Below are 21,047 nucleotides of genomic sequence, written 5' to 3' on the forward strand. Positions count from 1 at the left end.
ACACTTTGGGCTGTGACTGTTGGTCCCCACAACTATAGTAACATTCCAACTTTTGGTCCCCACAAAGATATATAAACAGGTACAGACACACACCAGACTAAAACTATACTAAACACTATGATACTGAATCACTTTGCATAAGAATACTGGAAGTCATTTGCGTTAGAATCTTGCATTTGCAGTGCATTATGGGATGTGTAGTTCCTTCACTGTTAAGAGTGGTTCTGTACACAGCCTGGTACCTGCGCCGTGTATGAATTTGTCTTTACATAAACTATGTGCATGCATGCAGACACAAAGTCTCATACACAGAGAGAGCACCACTTCTACACCCGTTCAATGATGAAACACGAAAGTCCAGATGTGACACTGTGTGGATATGAGGAGGCTTTAGCTGTTGGTGCAGTCGCTGTGTTTCTGGCTGTGGGTGGAGACGGCTTGGAGCAGCAGCGTCCTGCTGTCAGCTGAGTTGAACAGAAACAAAGGAGCCTCTCTGCTGCAGATCCCCGTCAATCGATCGGCAGCCTCCGAGCCCCAGCTGAGCTCTCCGTGTTCAATACATCCACACACAGCAGGCCAATCTGTCAGCCAGCAGGCCCACACACACACACACACACACACACACACACACACACACTGCAGCGTCTGTCTTCACCAGTCATTTTAATCATGCTTTTGCTGTCGAAATCTTGCAATAAGTGAGAAATAATAAGAGCGCGACCTCTCCATCCTTACTCATAATGCAGCTCTGTGTGTCTCGAGGTGGACATAATATTGTGAACATGCTACAGGCTGTCAGAGAGGCATCACCTTTTTTTAATGAGTGGCCAGCTGTTATCTGGCTGCCACACATTAATAATAAAACAGCAGCGTCTGGCTGTGTTAATAAACCACAGAGGATAATACTTTAAATAACACTGTAATTGTTTGTTTTTTAAACAAACAGGAATTTTAATTATACTTTTTTATTTAAAGCTTCTATAAATGTGTCTGTAACGAGCGATACGAACACTGGAACGCCCTGTTTAGAGAAATCGTGTTTCCAGCGTCGCAGCCAGACTACCGACTACTGAGTGAGTTCAAGAGAGATTTTAGGACGGACTGGTTCTTATATCATGCTCTGTACAGCATACCTTACGTCTGCATGCTTTCTATCTAACATCACTCTCAGATGGTTCAGTATCTTGCCTAAAGATACTTTGGCAGACTAGAGCAGCCTGGGATTGAACCACCAACCTTTCCTGCGCTGCCTCCTGAGCCACAATCTTTTAATCCCAGCCTCTCTTAAACACACTGCAGCTCGCAGTCTTCAATCGCAGGCTCAGACTTTGTTCATCTCTTCAGAGACTGAAGAACACGGAGGACGAAACCTTTCAGTCTGTGAATATTTCTATTCTTTTGGTTTTGATTTTATAGTTTTTACAGTTTTTTTGTACTTTGTTGTGCATGTCTGTGAAAAACACTTCATAAATAAACTAGACTTGCTTACTAAAACTCAGATATTGCCACAGTCCTCCTTCATAATAATGCCAAGATGGTGGACGTGTCAGCTGACCAGCTCCCGTTAAGTGAAACCAACATTTCACAGTAACGGTTGCAGATGTGCGACATGTGCGGACAGATGCTCGCTTCCTTGAAAGTGAACAGTGGAGCTGTTTTGTGTAACGTTTCACAGACAGACAAAGCAGATGTCTTTGCATCGTTGAACTGAACGATGATGATCTGGACTGATTCACTCACAACCTCTCATCTGCTTAGATTTAAGGGTTAAGGCGAACAGTCATTTAAAGGAAAGCAGTATGACAATATGAGCGCTGTACCGTATATGTCTCCACTGCAGTGTTTGCTGTGGTTTTAAAGTCTGTTGAGACAATAAAAGTGTTGGTGAGTGCTCGAGACACTGCTGTGTTTATGCTCCTGTTACAGTCGTGTTTTTGTTCAAAGCTGTGTTTGATTGAGACTGACTAGTTAGCGTTTTGCACCAAACTGAATGCAGTTATTTAGCATGTGGTTGGACCCACCCACCATCCATCAGGTGTGGCTCTGCGGGGCAGCATTCTAAGCAGCCGCAACCACTAAAGCCCAGCTTGGCCTTTCACATCATTCAGGAACCATCAGAGTAGAAAATTGCTCAGAGGCTTTGTATGCATACGGAGATCTTCCCGCATCCTAAAAAGGCGACTTCATCATTCACCTTTCAGCCAAACCTAAAAGTCTGTGATACGTCGAAGTCACTTTTTCAGCATCTTTTTAAACAAGTAATAAAACGTCGAGCTAGATTTGGACCAAATCAAATTAACAAAATCAGTGATTCCCAAAGTGTGGCCCGCAGCCCCGCAGCGGGCCATGAAGGTACTGCAAATGGGCTGCATGAAGTCATTACAATAAACACTGACAACAATAGAAAAATCTAGTAATTCTCATAAGATTTTAAAATTAGAAGGAGAAAGGAACATGTGATCTTTCAAACTTGGATACGAGGTAATCAGTGAGGATGAATCTGATGCAGGTGCAGAATTAGATTAAACGGATTATCATCTGATGTCATCCTACATGAAAACCCTTCAAAATAAAATCCTCTGGGGTCAGTTTCAAAAGCAACTTCTAGTGCTGAAGGACTTTTTTCACTTACAATTTAAAGCTTCCTTGAAATCTTTACATGATTCTTCCTTTTCTGATTTTTTTATTTTAAATCCTGATTTTGGATCATAGTAAATTTAAATCTCCTGCTTGTGTATTAATCAGAGTAGACTGAAGGTTTAAAGACGAGTGTTGGTGATTTTGTCCAACACTGTGATTTTGGAGTAAAGGCTCTTTTGCTTATACGTGTACTCGTGTTTTATTTCCAGTGTTTTTGAGGGTGCTGCTTGTTTGCAGTGGAGCTGCAGCTCTGATCTCACCTTTCTTTGGATTTTAAGGTTGAATAGATGTTTTAATGGCTCCGGGCGCAGCTTTGAGGATGCTCATTACATTTCCTGCGGATTATTCTCCGTCCCCTTGATGGCTCTGAGCTTTTCCTCTATTACATGACAAAATTACACTTGATGAATCATGAAAACTGCTCCCTTGATGAAAGGCGGGTTGGGATAATCCCCGCGGCTCTTTGATATTTGATGCTGTGGGTTGTTACCGCCTCATCTGCTCTGAACTCGCTCCCTGCTGGAAAATAGACGCCGTCATGCGAGATGGTATTAAACGCATCCCCCTGTAATGGTAATAATAATAATATCATAAGATGATAACGCGTTGTCTCTGTTTCCATTTGGCCAATAAGCTTCGGGAGCCTCTTCACACGTTCAGCTGTGTCTGATAGAAAAGCGCGTGAGCCGTGTCGCGTGTTGATGGTGGAAAACGGCGCCTGCGGCGTTAAGGGCACGGCGGCGCTCACCGGAACAGAAGCTGATGTGAGCTGGAGGTTGTTTTTGAAATGAAATCAGGTTTCTGTTCTGGAAAGATGTGCACAAATAATAATAATAAAAGCTAAGTATGAGGGGAAAGTGATGAATAAAGAGTTTCACAGCCAGCAGAGCAAAACAGACGGCGCGCTGAAATTAAAACGAGTTTTTTGGAGAAACAACAAGCAGAGTGTCACAGGTGAATAACGGCACACTTTTCACAGTACAAGCTCTCGTCTCTGCTCCTCAGTAACAGTGTACAACAACAACACCATGGCTCCTCCTTTACAACCCGTCTTTACTTTTAAGTGAAGCTGAATTTATTCAGACGTTATAACTGTGTTTAAACAGTCACAGGTTCTGGGTTCATGTGTTGGAAGAGCAAACAGGTCAAGGTCTGGTTCACCAGTACTCAGTGTGGCACAGAGGGCCTATTCTGCTTCACCTGCAGCATGAAACAAGCTGTTTTAGCTCTCTTTAAGGCACCAGATAAACAGAAGGTGGTGGGACTTCCTGTGCCTGACATGACCATATTAGGGAAATCTCCCCTCTTTGACCTCATACAGAGTTAAGAGTAGAAACAAACCCTGCATGTATCGTAGTTCAGGCCTTGAACTTTTGGATCAGAGTGAATCACTGTGACCTGAGCTTTTGTTTTACTGAAAACTTTCACCACCAGGTGTTGGATCAAGGATACACCTAAAACCTGCAGGACTCCGGCCCTCGAGGCCTGGAGTTGGACACTGCTGGCCTAAGGTTTGGTCCCACATAAAAACACTGGTCAGCAACCATCTGGTAATCACTAGTTGCAAGGGAAAATTGTGTCTTCCCCCACTAGTTGATGATTGGTTTCTATTGAGAGTGCGATTGCTTTTTTGCTGGCAGATTCCTGCAGTTGCTCATTTCCTTTCTGAGCTGCAGCGACGCTCGAGAAATGTGACCAGAAATGGGGAGTGCTCACCTTCAAAGTAAAAGCCGCATTTCTTGAAATGTGCTTTCAGTGGTAACACACACTTCCGTCAAAGGAGAAGTTGCAATCACAACAAAGTTTTTGGTGCAACAGTTGGCTTCCCATTAGCGACTGCCAGCAACCCGTAGGTTCCACCCAGTGGTTTCCAGATAGTCACCTACTGGTTGGGAAACAACATTTTCCCGTAGCGACTGTTTATTGAAAGGGGGTCCTGTCTCAAAATGACCCCTAAGGAATCTAATGTGTGTGTTCCTTTAAAAAAAATGCTCCATATAGCTACATGATACCAGTGTGTGATTTTTGTAGAAAATTGAGCTAATGCCTCCGTGAATAATACTGGTACATTTTGGTATATCTCACTGCTCACTGCACCGTCTTTTGGTCCAAAGCGATTTACAAAAAGTGAAAAGACACTGATTAATAATCATTATTGTTTAAAGGCACACTCATACTTAAAGTTTTTCTTCTTTGTGTCTTTCAGACGACGAGGGCTCGGGCTCAGACGTCGGGAAGAAGTTCACCAAGTGCAGCACATGCAAATACGGAGCAGAGTGTGACGAAGACTCGGAGGACGTCTGGTGAGTGTTCGACTCGTAACATTCATACGAAGCTCACCCCCGAGGTTTGTGTAAATACAAACTGACACCAACAACACCAAAGCTTCACTTTTTGTCTCCTGTTCTGTTTGTGTGCGGCAGCCAATCATATAGAGTTAGCTTACAGCTTGTTTCAGACAGGATAAACTGAGGCCCGGTATGAGATAAAGAAGGATTATTTGGGGCTGTCAATCATGCAAAGCTGCTCTAGGAATAAAATATATGACACTGGAAAAATCCACTTAAATAAACTGAAGTGAGGCTTTTACAGACTTACACAGAGAGAGATTTACAAATAAGATCCGTCTCCAAGGCCGTTTGACTTTTGTAGTTGAGGTAAATAAAGGTCCTGATTTCTATGTGAGCAATATATTTGCTTCTCTCTGTGAGCGTTCCTCCATATTTTTACCTATAAGTTGTTTTTTAAGGGAGATATTCTGATCTGATTAAGGACAACAGGCTTTTTATACTGTATCGATTGCAATCCCCTTCCAGGCATATTGGGCTACATAAATGAACTCGACTTGACTTATTAAGCGTAGCGAAACAAGACTATAAATCGACTGAAATAAGAGTCAAAAAGTTCTTTTTTTAGGTCCCACCATTGAACTCTGGGAGTAAATTTGAAACCATTAATCACGAGTGAAGGAGTTCTTGAAAGGGATTGAAATTAGTTCTTTGTATCTGCAGCCGGTCTGTGGAGGACTAATGAGCAGCGTCTTCGTTCCTCTAAACGCACTTCAGTTAATGATTGTGTGGCAGAGACGCGTTCAGACTGAAGACACAACATTTATTCTCCTGACTCGACTCCTCTCCTCCCTTTAGGTGCATATGTAACATCGACTGCAGCGGTCACAATGAAAACCCGGTGTGCGCCACTGACGGAAACTCCTACAACAACCCCTGCCTGGTCAGAGAGGCCTCGTGCATGAAGCAGGAGCAGATCGATGTCAAACACCTGGGCAGGTGCCCCGGTAAGAAGAAAGTGTACTTTATTGGTCCTGCATTTAACCCATTCACTCAGTGAAGCAGTGGGCAGCCATTGGGCGCCCGGGGAGCAGTGTGTAGGGACGGTACCTTGCTCAGGGGTACCTCAGGGTAGCTGTTCAGGGGAATCGAACCCCCGACCTTCCGATCATGGGGCCACCACTCTACCTACTGAGCTATCCCTCCCCATAAGACCTAACGAGATTACACGATTGCATTACACGAGCTCTGTGGGCAGTTTAAAGCTGCTCAGGTTGACGCGTTGAAGCTAATCTCATCTTAAATCACAGAATGAGGCTGTAACTGTAACTCGTTTATAAATGACTGCATGCTGAAGCAGAGGTGGTGATACAGTAACACGATGCAGTTTTATCAGGCTTGTTGCAGCTTAGAGTTCAGCCCCTCTAAGGCCTGTTTAAGACTGCAGAGAACCCCGTCGTCCAACCCAGACTGTCTGCAGTCCTGTGAAGAACTACACCCGCGATGCAGTGCTTTGTAGATCCTCCTTCAGCAGCAGTAACTTCTGCATGATGTTATCAGTCTTTCACGCTCTTCTTTACGGCGTCACTTCACTTCACTGGTTTTTGCAGCATTTGTTTATGCACAGCTCTCCTGAGGTGTCACATTACAATCAGGCTGAGGTCAGGACTTTGGTGCATTTTCTTTTTCAGCCATTTTCTTGGAGATTTGCAGCTCAGCTTGGGATCATTGGACCGTTGCATGACTTACTTTTAGCCAGCGTTTAGCTGTCAGCCACACGGCCTCCTGACTCTACAATACTTTGGTGTACAGAGGGGTTCACTGCTCAAATCATCACCCCTCCCCAACCATGCTGGCAGTCTCAATAGGTATGTCCCAATTCCTTGGCCGCATCTTTCGGAGACCGCATTTGTCAGCCAATTACGTCACAGCCAGGCGACGAAGGCTGCTCCAAACGTGGCAGACAAATGCCTCCTTCATTTCCCCAGATTTAAAGGATGGGTCGGGTGTATCCTTCATGGCCCAAACTATCCCAGAATTCATAGGACAGCCAGTTCCAGTTTCCAACAATGGCGGCAGCTAATTAGTTTAAATATTACTCTTATTAATCTTTCTGGGTCACAAAATAAACTTTTAGAATGTAGCTGTGTAAACTCCAAATATCTGCTCAGTTTATCAGGACATCACGTATTTGCAAAAGTGCTCCGACGTTTTCGTGTGTTACCCACCAGCTCGAGAGCTAGCCGGGGATTCAAGCCTCACTAGAGCCGGCGAGAACAGCGGACTCCTGGCACATCATTTTTAGACCCCTGCAGTCTTTCTCTACTCAGGTTAAGCATGATATATAAGTCACTTAGATAACTTAAAAATGTTCTTGTTTGGCTGTGTTAGTGTTTTATTTCCTCCGTCCAAAGAACATCGCTCCAGATGTTTTTGTTCCATGTTTTTTAGACGCACCTTCCTCCTGGAAACGCTTCCAAACAACTGATTCTTGTTCAATCTTCTAATTGTCTTGTCATGAACTTTGCCTTTAACATGCTGAGACCTGTAGAGGGTAAAATGAAGCTCTTTGGATTTTGTGCGCGTTCTTTGAGAACAGCATGGCGTGATCTTGAACTCCTGAGAAGATTGTGTTTTGTTAACACACACCTGAATCTCCAGACCAGCAAATCTGTCACTTTTATAGAGGCGCTCAAACCTGCTCGTGATCAGTTAATCAGGTGCATTGATTAGGAGCACCTGGCTGCTACTTACCTTCTGGCACATGTGGAGCTGACAGAGAAAGACGAAATAAAAGCTGCTCTCAGTTTCTGTCACGCTACGTTAGCTCTCCCACCAGCAAACAGAGCACTGAACTGAACCGAGCGGCTTGTTACTGATATACGATCCACTTATTTGAGCCGTGATTACACCAGTGTCCATACTGAGAATTGGGCCTCAGTTTATTGTTCAGTGTTTCGATGCTACACTGACAATAAAGATTCTGGTATTAGAGCGATATTCTCAGTGTGCTAGCTGAAGATTTTGTTTAAAAAATGTGGGTGGGTGACGTCACTTTGGCTGTGTTCCTGTTTTGCATGCAAATTTGAATCCAGTGAGGTGTTTGAACTTTTAAATGGCGCATCATACTTTGGTCATTCCACTGGTGCAGGTGCACGGTGAGTTAGAAGCTGCAGCAGAGCTGTTTTGTTCTGACTAAAAGCAAAATGGTTGCTGACTCCTAAGATGAGGAAGAAATATTGAGTTTCTTGGGTTTTTTCAGTTGCATAAACAATCCTGAATAATTGGTGTGATTATCTGCATGAGGAGAGAGTTATTTAAGTGTGTGTGTGTTTCCATGATAAGACTCCGTCAATGCCTCGTGTTTTCAGCTGTTTCTGACAGTGGTGGTGCCCTGTGACACAGAGCGATGAGATACCAAGCTGTGATTTTGGTTTTGTTTGCACGTGAAAATGTAAAACATCTCCGAGCGTCTGTTTTTTAAGCTTTTGATTTACCTCCATCATGATGGCGTACGCCTCCACCCACAGTCTGTTCAGCTCTCTGAGCTCTCTGTCATCACGCTGTTTCCTGACGTGCATGAGCGACTGGATTCAAAGCTCCACGTGCAGCTTTGTGGCGGCCGGCAGGAAGCGCTGTGTGAATAAGTGACGCCAACACCTTTTTCAGCCAGTGAGGAGAGCGGATCTCTGGAGACGATCGTGACAGAAAATGGAGGGTTTTGATAAACAGACGTCCCTCCTGTGTGACAGAAATGAGGCATTCAGTGTCACACAAAGCAGTAATTATGGTTCAGTTTCCTTTTTTTTCCTAATAACCTGACCTGCAGCAAACACAGCGCTGGTTTGTGCTCCACGTGTCCACAGAGCTGATCAATGTTCAGAAAACAAACACCGACTGACCTTTTAAAGACACTCAAGTTGAATGTGAAGGCGTTTCGACGATACCCAGAGGCTTGTTTAAGCATCGAATAAGAAACAGGAGGAAGTTGAATCCATTTTTCATAATAAACCTGAGGAGGCTTAAATAGTCAGAGAAACAGATTTGCAGTTTACCGAGTCTGAAGTCACAAATTCACAGGAAACGAATCGTTCACTTTGCAAAGCTGGATTAACCTCATCAGGCACCATCACCGACTTTACAGACTGATTGATTCCTCATGTTTCGGTTTCTTTGAAGAGACATTTTAATGCTGTGTTGGTTTTTCCTGTTACTCAGAACCATTTGATGAACATAAAGTTAGCTTGTTGACGCCAATTTTCATTTCTGAGTCTGAATTCTCTCAGCTGAGTTCTGAGATCAACTGATCTGCTTACAATAATTAAGTCTGACAGTATAAATGTGCATTAAATGCAGCTGTCAGAAGGATAACTATCACAGGTTACTGTGAAGAAAAGCTAAAACCTGATAAAGTGATCTTATTCATGGTGCACACATGAGACAATCACATCATTTAAAGCATGTTTAAATAACTTCTAGTCAACAGCTGGCCTCTCGTCCTCGTGACTCCGTGGACCAAACATTTGTGGCTTTGGTACAAAAGACGTTGTGAGATGAAGTCTCAATGAGGAGCTGAAGCCTGTAGTAAACCCTCGCTGCTCGTCCCCCGTGGCTCAGCGAAGCTTCTGCTGATGCTTCCATGATGATCTGTAAACAGTCTGAGCCGCTCCGACGACCTTTGACCTCGACTGCAGCAAGTCGAGAGCAGCTCTCGGCTTCGCCGCTCTGTGTTCAGACAGAAATCTGCCCACTGACGCCTCCGCGGCTGTTTGATCCGATCCAGATTGGAAAATCTCACCGAATCTCAGAAAACGGTCGCCATCAGCTGTGTGGATTATGAAATAAGCTCGTTCTTCAACAATAACCCGCCCTGAAAGGAAAAACACTCTAAATGGATGAAACGAAGAAGTTTAGTACTCATTTCACTTCTTTGTATTTGACTCTTTATTTTCCTCACTGAACTTTTCTTTTCTTCCCAGATTCGTTTTTTCGTCCTTCCATTAATCACACTTTCATGTTCTTCTTTTGTCTTCGGCCCTTTCTCTCCTTCTTTCCTGATGTCTTTGATCTTTCTCTCAGAAATGTAAGCTTTCCTCTTTTTATTTCTCTTCCTCAGTTTTAACTCCTTTCTTTTTCCATCTTTTTTTACTTTCTTTACTTTTTCCTTCTACGTTCTTATATGAGTCCACTTCTGTTTCTGTTTAGTCCTTATTGCTTCATTTGACTGAAACCTTGTTCTTCGTTCCTTTGTTTTTCCAGCTCACTTTCAAAAACTTGTTTAAGTTGAAGACCGTCACTGCTGCTGTTTAAATCTTCCAGCTTGAGCGTTATTCCTCTGGCTGCAGACGTGGGTCATTACTTCACATTGACTTGCTGATGTAGTAAAATGCAGGACTGATGGCGTTCAGGGCTCGCTGAGTACTGCTGACTGCACGACTGTGACCGTTTCATAAATCAGCCTCGTTATTGAAACCGTGTCAGACAAATTAATGCATCTAATCACCGGTGTTTTCAATTAAGAAACAAATCAAGTGAGCAGGAGCCGCAGTTTTAATCCGCAAGAAATTAATCCACACCTTGTTAACATCCTGAAATAATCTGACACGCAGGGCCTGCTTGGCACCAACAGCAGGTTTAAATAACATCAGTCAGAAATACAGAGTTAGTTTGTTGTACTGCAACTTTAAGTACAGTGAACAGACGCAGAGACTTCAAGTTCAGATCAGTTTCACCTACAGAGTAATATGAGCCATAACTTATGAATTTAAATCCAGTGCAGTATTTTCATTTTATCAATCGCTAAAAGAACAACTCTCAAATTTCAAAAGGCCATAGTTTGTTATAGCCTAGCTTAACCAACAGAATTCATTCTGCCTTGAAGTACTCGGGTAAAACTATCAGGTAAAGCTATAAGACAATCAAAACAACAGAAATGCAGGGAGACTTCAAAGCTACCAGAAAACTCGGAAAACTATGAGAAAGAGTTCCCAGCTGCCTGCAGCTTCTTCCAGCAAAATCAAACAGGAAGTCTGCAACAACACCACCAAAATAATAGACTTTATATGAATCGCATAACCCGTAGGGATGTTCATGCCAAATATTTTAAGTCGTTTAAATGAGAGGGAAATAAATCACATTAGAAAGAAGAGGTACATGGTGCTGCAACCAAAACCCTCCTTACAACTGCCTCGGTCACTAGCAGGTTGCTGTGGTCGCCTGTAGTTTGCATGGAAGCCACCAACTCGTCTGCAAACACAAACTACTGAGAGGTAGTGAAACCTGAAAATGTAGGACGTTGCCTTCCAAACAAAAATTCTGCCTTAATTAAACAACAACTTGCAAACTTGTACTTGATTCAGACTTTTCAACTACTTAGTGAGTAGTTTGTGTTTGCAGATACGTTGGCATCTTCCATACAAACTGAAGGCAACTGCGGCAGCCTACCAGAGACCCAAAAAAATCCCAATTTTCCAGTGCAACACCTCTTTGTGACCAATTTCATAAGCAAGCGTCAGCCATACAGGAAGTGGTCGGGGATACTCACTTTTCTTCCAAACAGTGGTTCCATGTGGCCTCTAGCTAATCTGTAGGCCTGCCTTAATTATCATCAACTCCTGATTTGAATTCATTTTGAAAACAGTGAAAACTCGACCGTTTCTTCTTTGTTCTTTTCATACTGCTGTTTTAATCTTTTATTATTAATTTTTCATTTGTATTTAGCTGATGCCTAGCATCATCATACTGCTCTTTTAGAGGACTGTGCACAAGAATGTCTGGGTAAGCTGCATACCCATAGTCCAGACAGACAGTATAAAAGATGGATGTGACTTGTGGGTCTGAAAAGTGAAACCTGAATTATTTCTGGTAGCTACCAGTGAAACTACCTCCGGTTGCCAAAAGGCTTCACGTCCTGTAGAAGAACCTCTGTAAATACTTTCCTGTTGATGAGTTTTGGGTCTCAGTCTCTACTTTCAGGTCAATAAAACCCTGAGTTCTTTTGATAAATTACGGTAATTGTACTTGTCAAAAAAGCTTATTATCCAGATATGCTCGCTGGGTAATGACTCACTCATTACATCTGGTTTCAGACACCAGGGTGGGAAAAATTTAATCTCAAGGGAGTCACAGCAGGGCTTTACAAACTGGTGGGTGCTGACATGGTATGTCAAACATGCTATGATGAATACTGCCCCTGTGACATCACCGTTTGGTTAGTAAAGTTTCGATGATGCTTCAGTCAAAGTGTTTCCACGAATCTCTGCAGATAAAGAGCGCAAATGCAGCATGACTCATTGTAACAGAAGATTAACATGAACAGCAGTTCTCTTAAGAACTGGAATGATCAGCATTATAGGAAATATGAGTCATCAAAATGACCCATCCGCTGACCCCAAACTCCTCCCTAACATTACCATATATGGACATTGTTATTGTAATCTTGCTTATTAGTAACCCTAACCTTAAGAGTTCATAGAACAAACTGAGGGACCATCCTGTTATATTCAGTCAGATTAGTGACTGACAGCATAAACTCACCAAGAACATGTGCGCTGACGTCACCTTCGTCTGTCAGATTTCTGTGCATTTAAAGAAGAGGAGTCGCCCCCTACTGAGCATAAGGAGGTTCATGTCCACATGCACAGTCATGGATTCATGGTTTTCCTTTCTTCTTGAATAAAATGGAGGAAAACTTGAATAAAATGACATTACTTTAAGTACATTAAAGGGGAACACTGTGGTGCATCATAATAGTAATACTGTTGGTGAAAGTGAGACTACTTTGAACCTTTTTAAGCTGCTGGTCATTTTGTGACTGCAAAACTCTGACTTGGACTTCAAGCTTAAAGTTGATTAGCTTCTAAATGACATTTGTAACTAAAGGTTTTCTTCTTTAAAGTGTTGTAGGTTTCTTGTCTCAGAAGCTTTAAAAGAGAGTAAATTACAGCCAAAAAACATGAAAAAGGAGTCCAAAGGTTCATCAGCATCCTCCAGCTTTGGGCTGCCTGTTAGTTCTTTTTCTGAGTGATTTCTCGCAGTTTTATAAATTTAATCCCATGTTTGATTCTCAAATATGCAGAGCATCTTTTTATGGCAGAGATGAAAACACCGTTGCGATGAGTCACAGCTCCTCTGAACCATCACTGAAGGTTTCTTCCTCTCAGAGGAGCCGAGGGTGAGGTGCAAGTGTTAGATGCAAACCTCATTTGCAGTCACAGTTTGCTGCGTGATGTTTTTCAGTCTGTGCCAACACCCAGAGCTCCTCCAGCCTCGGCACAGCTCTGAGCCTCAGGTCTGATTTATGTTGATGGACTCACCTTGAATCACAATGTAAGATAAGATAAGATAGAACTTTAAGGAGACCCTAACCTGGGAAGAGTTATGGATTTCTTGTCAGTGGTTATTGCTTTTAGGTGGCCAGTGATCTGATTGGCTCAGTGAGGTGGCAGGTGAGGGTGAGTGGGTGGTGAGGGTGGTATTGCACCCTGAGGTGAAGAGCACCTGCCACCTTCTCTGATCTGTTATTTCCTCAGGGCAGCAGGCCAGTGACTCAGTGCACCACAGCCAAGAAACCAAATTCAAAGGATTTGAACACATTGATCCTGTTATTCCACAGCGGCGGAGCCAAATATTGGTCGAATGTGGACCTGTGGTTCACGTAAGCTTGTTAACTGATTACAAAAGCTGTAATTCTCTACAGCCCCAGCTTTTTATTAACACCAGTCATGATTTGTTAGAATCGAGTTTTTCATAGTGAGAGATGCAAACCACACATTAACATGTTAATAACTAACCTGACGATGTGGATGGATCCTTTCAGCCATTCGATGATATTTACACTCAATTACACAAGAAAGCTCACAGAGTCGAGACCAGGAGATTCTACAAGCTAGCTACAAGCTTGCAGCATGAAATCACCCTGACATAATAATCTGTGACTCATTTGGACCCAGAAATAACTAAAGACTCTGAACAAGTGAAGAAGACGAGGACTGGAGTTGGACACCCCTGGTCTAGGGTGTCCATATATTAATGCTTATACCACATAAAATTATTATAACAGTTTGTCATTCATATTTTTCTTGCATCAGCAGACTGTTTTATGATTTTTATTTTTTGGTTGCAAATACAGAAAAAGCGGAGCAAGAGCAAAGATGGGAAACAATGAGGCTTTGGGGAGATGCTGATGGAGGGAGGGAGGGGGAGGGTAAGATGGAGACAAAGAGATTTCTGTCAATATTTCCTCAGGAATGATGGAGCATTAAAAATGGATGAGTGTGCGTGTGTGTGCGTGTACACATGTCTATGTGGAGACCAAGTGCATTTTGGTGCATTATGAGGACAACTTTGTAGAATGTGGGTTTTTTACATCCTCACTTTGGGTGTGATTTCAAATATCAACAGACAAAATAAGGACCTGACCTTAAAAGTCAGGCTGATGTCTTAGTGAACTGTATTGACCTTATAAAACAGAAAATTCAAAGTGTCTCCCATCTTAACTGGCTAAATCACCATGGTTACGGTGTAAATGTTTTTATACTTGATTCTAATCTGCTGCTGAGTTTATTCACACTGCTGAACCGTGCATCGAGAACACCTGATTTCATTTTGATCTGCTGACAAACTAAAGCATCGTCTGTATTAAACCGTGGAACAGTAACTGTTCATGGTTAAATGTATCCAGTTCTCATGCTACTGGCACAGTGTTGCATTTCACTATTATACTTTTTGTGTCCACTCTATGTTCCTGAGTGGAGGAGGTGACACTCATAGGGATCATTTTGTGTGGAAGAGTCATATATCCCAGGAAACACTGCCACATGTGAGCACGCACAGAGCCTGAAGCACAAAGCCCAACTTAGAAGAGATCACTGATAATCGCTGTTATCACTTACACAGAGATTTTAAGTTTCGTCAGTCGGTAAAGGCAAACGAAAGCTGTGCTGTTATAATTTATTCCCTGTGAAATAAAATCTTTCTTGGATTTTTTTTTTCATTTATATGTGTACACTGTTCCACTTGTGGAGAATCATATCAAACATGGCCAAAGTATCAAATAATGAATTGACAGTATGAAAAAATAAGCCCTGTGAGAACAGCCCTGGGTTAACTTGTTCTCTGACCTCAGTAAAGACTTTGAAATGAGTTACATAGTTCATAATTAAGCTAATGAGTAGACGGTGTTCTTGGTTTCTCACTAAACTATACCTCTGATCCTGACATCTGGATTCGAAAGGTTAATAGTTTTAAATTGTTTATGTTCATAGCAGTCTTTTACTTTTCCGACAACCCCCAGTGGTTTCCCAAGCCAGTCAGATTTTATTTGTTTTGCGTAGTAGTCCCTAACTTGCAAATATCTAAAGAAATCTCTATTTTCCAATTTGTATTTGTTTTTTAGTTGTTGGAAACTCATTAGTCCTCCGTTTTTCATAAGGGTACAAACTGCTGTAATCCCTTTTAGTTCCCACTGTTTGAATGTTTGGTCCAATTGTCCTGCCTTGAAATTTTTATCATGTCTAAACCATCTGAGTATAAATAATTGTTCTTTTAACTGACATTTTTCTATTACTATGTGCCATATGTCTAATGTAAATTTCACAATTTGATTCATTCCACTTTTATTCTTTGTCATTAAATGTTTGTCAGAGATAAAAATCTGAATGTTGTTTCCCTCGATTTCTTTCTCAATTTCCTTCCATCTTGCCTCATATTCTGGTCTACACCAACCAGCAAGTGGTCTGAGTTGGGCTGCATAGAAGTATTCCCTTAGGTTCGGCAAGGCCATCCCTCCCTTGCGCTTCGGGAGTTGCAGTGTTGTTAGTCTTATTCTGGGCTTCTTCCCACCCCAAATAAACCTTGATATCATCTTGTCCCATATTTTGAATTTTTTTTGAGATATAGGAAGTGGGAGGGATTCGAAAGGTTATGATTAAACATTGTCCTGGGAGTCCACCACAGCCTCGCTTCCACCAGTATCTACTCGACTCTACTCAGTTTGGTTTGTTTGTACCTCCTGTGCGCATGGGGTTGTTGTAGCAATGTGGCCAAAAGTCTCGTAACATCATTTGTATGCGACACATTTCCTTCGTTGCCAGGTTTCAAAAATGGCATTTTAATTTTTGTTAAGGAGTCAGTCTCATGACTCGTCGAGTGACGCCATTGGCTGGCCACTGGTGACACCACATTTTTGGATCCATTTTTAACGCGGGCTGAGCAAACGGGTTCTACCACCTTATAGGAAAAGTCTACAAACCGAGTCAAGCCGAGCTAAGTAGGTACCAGTGGATAAGGGCTATATGTATACCAGGGTCCCCACAATGATAGACGTACAAACCGGAGTGTATGCCCTGTTTAACATTCGCAGCAGATCCTCCTGCAGACGGCACGAAGACATGAAGCCTGTCAACAGGAAAATAACCACAACAACACAAGAACCCAAACCCTGCTGCTTCTTTGTTTATTGGCACCCACCACTGTTGGCCACACAAAGCACACACAGACCATCAGACTGACCCACCTCAACTCTAACAGAGCGAAACTCAGATGGCGAGTAAACATCCCCCGACATCTTTCACTTCCTTTAGTCTGTCCTGAAGAGTAAACACACAGACACACACACACAGAGTCAATAAACAGATCACAAAAGACACGATGCAAGACAGCGAAGAGGAAGTCAAGCGGTCAGGCAGTGTCTGTTTCACCCGAGGAAATAGAAATGATCTCAAGCCGTCGCCTGGATGGAAACGCTGAAATCTTTGTTTTCCATCACGTTGGGAAAAAAGAAACTGTTGGAGCTTATTTAGAGAAGATTTCTGAATGTAACCGACTCCATCCTTCTGTTTCTTCTGCAGCTGACAAAGAAAAACAGGGCAAGAAAGACGACGGCAGCCCTTTCAAAGGAAACGTCCTGGGTAAGGAAGCTCAACACGCCTCATGTTCCTTTTTTGCCAGGTTGCTGCACTCTGCAAGTTAACGGAAAATGTAGATTATTTCCACCTGATTTTTTCCCTATTATTTTGCCCCTGTGAGTCATACGAACACTGCCCTCTCCAGCTGTGTTGTAGAGGTTCAGACACAAAATAGCACAACACCCTCAAAGCTCCATGCAGCTTTCCAAACACTTGATTTTGTATTTATAGTCAATAAAAATGAAAAAGAAAAATAATGTACTGTAAACTGCTCTGACTGTGTGTGACTTCCAGCGTGGATCACAAAGCAAAAAATGATTTAGAGGAGAGGATAGTGTAGCAAGTTATCAGCTAACACTGCAAGATACGTCTGTAAACTGCACCTGATAATTAGCACTGATTCACATAAAAATGTAGCGTTTAATTTGACTCCTCAAAAGTGGAGCAGACTCCTTCCAACACCACAAACATGCATGAGAGGTCCAGTTCAGCTAGCAGAGCGCTAACAGCTACAGCCAGCTGTTAGAAAAGCCTTAAAAGATGAACTCTTTATGGACATTTTAACATGAGGCTCCATCCCCACATCCCCCGAGAGTCTGTGGGGATGGAGCCTCCAGTGGCCAAGAATGACCCCATTAGGAAGATGTTGTGCAGTGTGTCAGCACAGCTTTTACCTGTACGTCAGTGTCTTTGTTCCCTATGTTCAAACCTGAGCATCATTAGCATCATGCATATATGAGAACACAGAGACAAGTCAAACTGAATCTTGAAAAGATACTTTCAGGAATCAGATTACTGTTGGCAGCGACAGAGTTTCCTGTCAGTGCAGATTTGCAGCTCAGGTGCATTCATACCACAGGTGTGTTGACCTAATGATGGCATTAAATGAAGAATTACAGGACGCCGTCCATCCAGACACGAGCTTCTACTTGTTATTCAGTCTGTGTCACTATGTGATGGATATGCACAGAGCTGAGCCGCTAGCATGGCTAGCAGTCTGCGCATTAACAACCTCTGGGACTCTGTTTGTATTTGCTCATATTATATAACCACACTGTAAATCCACTTTTCCTGCCTCTAATGCGGTAAAACTTCCTGCGGCCTTTCGGCAGCCTGTTAACCTGCGTCTGAACCTGCTGAGGAGCAACAGCAGCAGGATAAAACCTAATGAAAATCTCCTTAATACACAATAAGGTCCTCAGAGGGGGGCAAGAAAAAAAGTGCAGGAAATCAAAAGGCACAGCTCTGAAAGAAAGAAAGTACACAGTTTTTTAAGCCTGATCCCGGTGCGACTGTGTGATTTCTCATAAGTCAACATGCAGATTAGAGGAGCAGAATGAGGGCATTTCAGCGCCTTAACCATCAGCTGCACGACGCAAGTGTTGAGTCTGGAGATCAAAGAGGAGATGAAACAAAATCGAAAGCGTTTTATTATCTGCAGAGCTCGCCGTGCATTTACAACGTCTCAGGGGGAGCGATTCCTCCGCAGCTCCTTCGCTCCGAGTTTTAACTCGGACAAAAGAAGCGCGGGATTAAACTGCAGCATTGTCTACATCGCAAACAGGGAACGACACAGCAACACATTTCTGCCTCCGATAAAGAGCTGAGAAAGGCTGAGCTTCTCCTTCTGTGCAGCGTTCAGGTGACCTTCACCACATCGGCGCCTGTCCTTCAAATAAGTAAATCATTCAGTGACGAATGAATCAAACCGCGGCGTGTCCCTACTTGCCCTTCACTACAAGCTTTCATCACTCACGGCTCCCAAAGACAGTGAAAGGTTAAAAAGGCTCAACTCAAAAAGGGAGTGAAGAAGTTCACTCACAAAAAAAACTTTTAAAACAACGTTTTACCACAGGCGGCTTAAAAGATCGATTTTTCTGACTCTGAGAGGGAATAAAATTTATAAGATGGGCTTGATGTTTTTTCCAAAATGAGCCAAAGCAGAGAAGTTCATTATCTCATCGGGAAAGTGTTCACTAGGATCAGAGCAGAGGATCCTTTTCCAACAGGAACAGAAGGGTTTGCTGCCACACAGAGCGCCCCCTGCTTGCCACTAAAAAGAATGCACATTTGTTCTACTTTATGTGATTTTACTTCAGTCTGGATGTAAAACGCGGATTTAAGTCACGCGTCCTTTCTCATAGCCAGCAGGGGGCGCTGCTCTCACTGTCAGTCAGGTTGTCCTATAATCTCGTTCAAACATTTCATCCAGCAGCACTCAGACAGTCTTAAGCTCGCGAATCTCTGAGATGTCATCGCGGCCATCGTAAACATGGCGAACAGCAGAATTTAAAATTGGTGACACGCACACACAGGCGGCTTCTTGTTAACAGCTTCCTTCATGTTAATGTGGATTTGGTATATAACGTTTCAGTCACTTTAATGAGCAGCACAGTTTGCTTTGTCAGCTTTTCCTCTAAGACTGCAGTGAATCATAGCACGGAGAGACAGATCTGTGTGACTTATTAGGATTTATGCCCTCGCACAGCGCTGCAGCGCACAGCAGATGACTCCGTTTGTGGCACAGCACTTCATTTATTATTATTATTAGGAGCATAAAATGTAGATCTGCTTTTACCAAATTTAGCTTTAACATTAAAAAACAACAGTATATTGTTATTATATTAATAATGTTCGTTAATTGAATGTAAGATGAGCGACGTCACAGTCAAACTCAATGAAACGTGTCTGTGTGTTCAAATTACCAAATATATCTTTACAAAATTATGATATAAGATCAAATAAAGTAAGATGTGCTTTATTTATCCCAAAGATGGGAAATCACTGTTACAGCCCAGTCTCAGGTCTTTAAATCATCATGTAGTGAATCTATTGTCTCCTCTTTATTTCACACAAATGGACTTATTTCCTATTGAAACACTTTATCACAAATTTGTCCTCGCTGGCATGAAATATGTTTTATGTCAGACGCACAAATCTGGGGTTGAGACCGTGGGGAGGCTCAAACGAAGCTTTAAAATAAACGTGACTTTTTCAAACCCCAAACAATTACCGTTTAACACTTGAGCCAAACCAGGTGACAGGCTGCTGGTTATGAGCCTCTTTATGTTGTGTTTAAATGATGTGTGAAAATCTGATCGTGGGTCTCTACCACCATCCCTCCGAGCTCCTACTACAAACTGCTTTTACCTTTTAAAATGGAAAATCATTCACCCTTGTAGACCTGTAAGATTAAACGCCGTGTTCAAGGTCGCTGTCCAGAAACACACATCAACAGATTACAGGTTGTGACTGTTTCACAAACTGCTGTGAGATCAGATTAGGCCAAATATGAAAAACAGCCTATAGTTCAATCAAATAAACATCACAAAACAAACTATGGAAGAAGATTTGTTCCGTTAAATATAGAAAAAAGGGAAGAAACTAACGAAAATGAAAAGCTTACAAAGGAAAATCTAACAAATCATCATCAGCATTGTGGTAAAGATTTGTGTTTGATACAGAAACTATAAATCAATATGTAATAAAATGTAAATCAATAATAAAAATCCCTTTATTGTTCTCACCTTGTGTCTCTGATTTCTCGTTTCGTCCTTTCAGACACCAGGATTGTGGATCACGGAGAAGGTTTCTACCCGGGAATGTCCATCCCGTGTGCCGACAGCTTCTCCGGCTTCTGCGTTCACGGGAAATGTGAGATCAACAAGTACAACATGGCCACCTGCAGGTTTGTAACGGCCTCCGCTGTAAATGTTTCAAATAAATACATAAAAATGAAGCGTTTGTTTTTACTAGAGTCCAAGTTAATGGATCTCATCAGAAGTGTGGTGGTAAAAGTGTGAAATGTCAAAGTTTAAATCATGAAACAAACACAAAACTATTACACCATCCTAAAGTATGTAACATGTGACATCACACAGTCTTGTTGTGTGTCCGACTCAGATGTGACGCAGGATACAAAGGTCCTCAGTGTGACGAGCCTCAGGACTTCAACATCCTCTACGTGGTCCCCAGTGGACAGAAGCTGCACTACGTCCTGATCGCCGCCATCATCGGAGCCGTGCAGATCGCCATCATTGTTGCCGTAGTGATGTGCATCACAAGGTACTCAAGTGCAAAGAAAAAAATAGTGTTTAAAGTTTTAGTTGTCAAATATTTATGTCTTTACGTCTCATTAAAATACTTACAAAGTGTTAACTGATTTTAGTCTTTAGCATTTCTGCTTGATACAAAGCTTTTGTGTCCTTACAGT

General features: G+C 42.4%; 1 protein-coding gene across 1 annotated transcript in view; it reads left to right on the forward strand.

Moving 5' to 3' along the window:
* Positions 1-21,047, forward strand: part of tmeff1a (transmembrane protein with EGF-like and two follistatin-like domains 1a) — a 106,702-nt gene that overhangs the window by 81,595 nt on the left and 4,060 nt on the right. Inside the window, exons 5-9 of the mRNA XM_086271859.1 lie at positions 4,847-4,943; positions 5,787-5,935; positions 16,778-16,837; positions 20,396-20,522; positions 20,738-20,899. Coding sequence (XP_086127985.1) covers positions 4,847-4,943; positions 5,787-5,935; positions 16,778-16,837; positions 20,396-20,522; positions 20,738-20,899 — 595 coding nt within the window. The remainder of the gene's footprint in view (positions 1-4,846; positions 4,944-5,786; positions 5,936-16,777; positions 16,838-20,395; positions 20,523-20,737; positions 20,900-21,047) is intronic.

The sequence above is a fragment of the Aulonocara sp. 'chitande type north' Nkhata Bay genome, linkage group LG18, assembly GCF_057382095.1.
Source record: "Aulonocara sp. 'chitande type north' Nkhata Bay isolate Kocher_YH1m ecotype deep benthic linkage group LG18, A_spYH_male_GT1.1, whole genome shotgun sequence".
NCBI classification, from domain to species: Eukaryota; Metazoa; Chordata; class Actinopteri; order Cichliformes; family Cichlidae; genus Aulonocara; species Aulonocara sp. 'chitande type north' Nkhata Bay.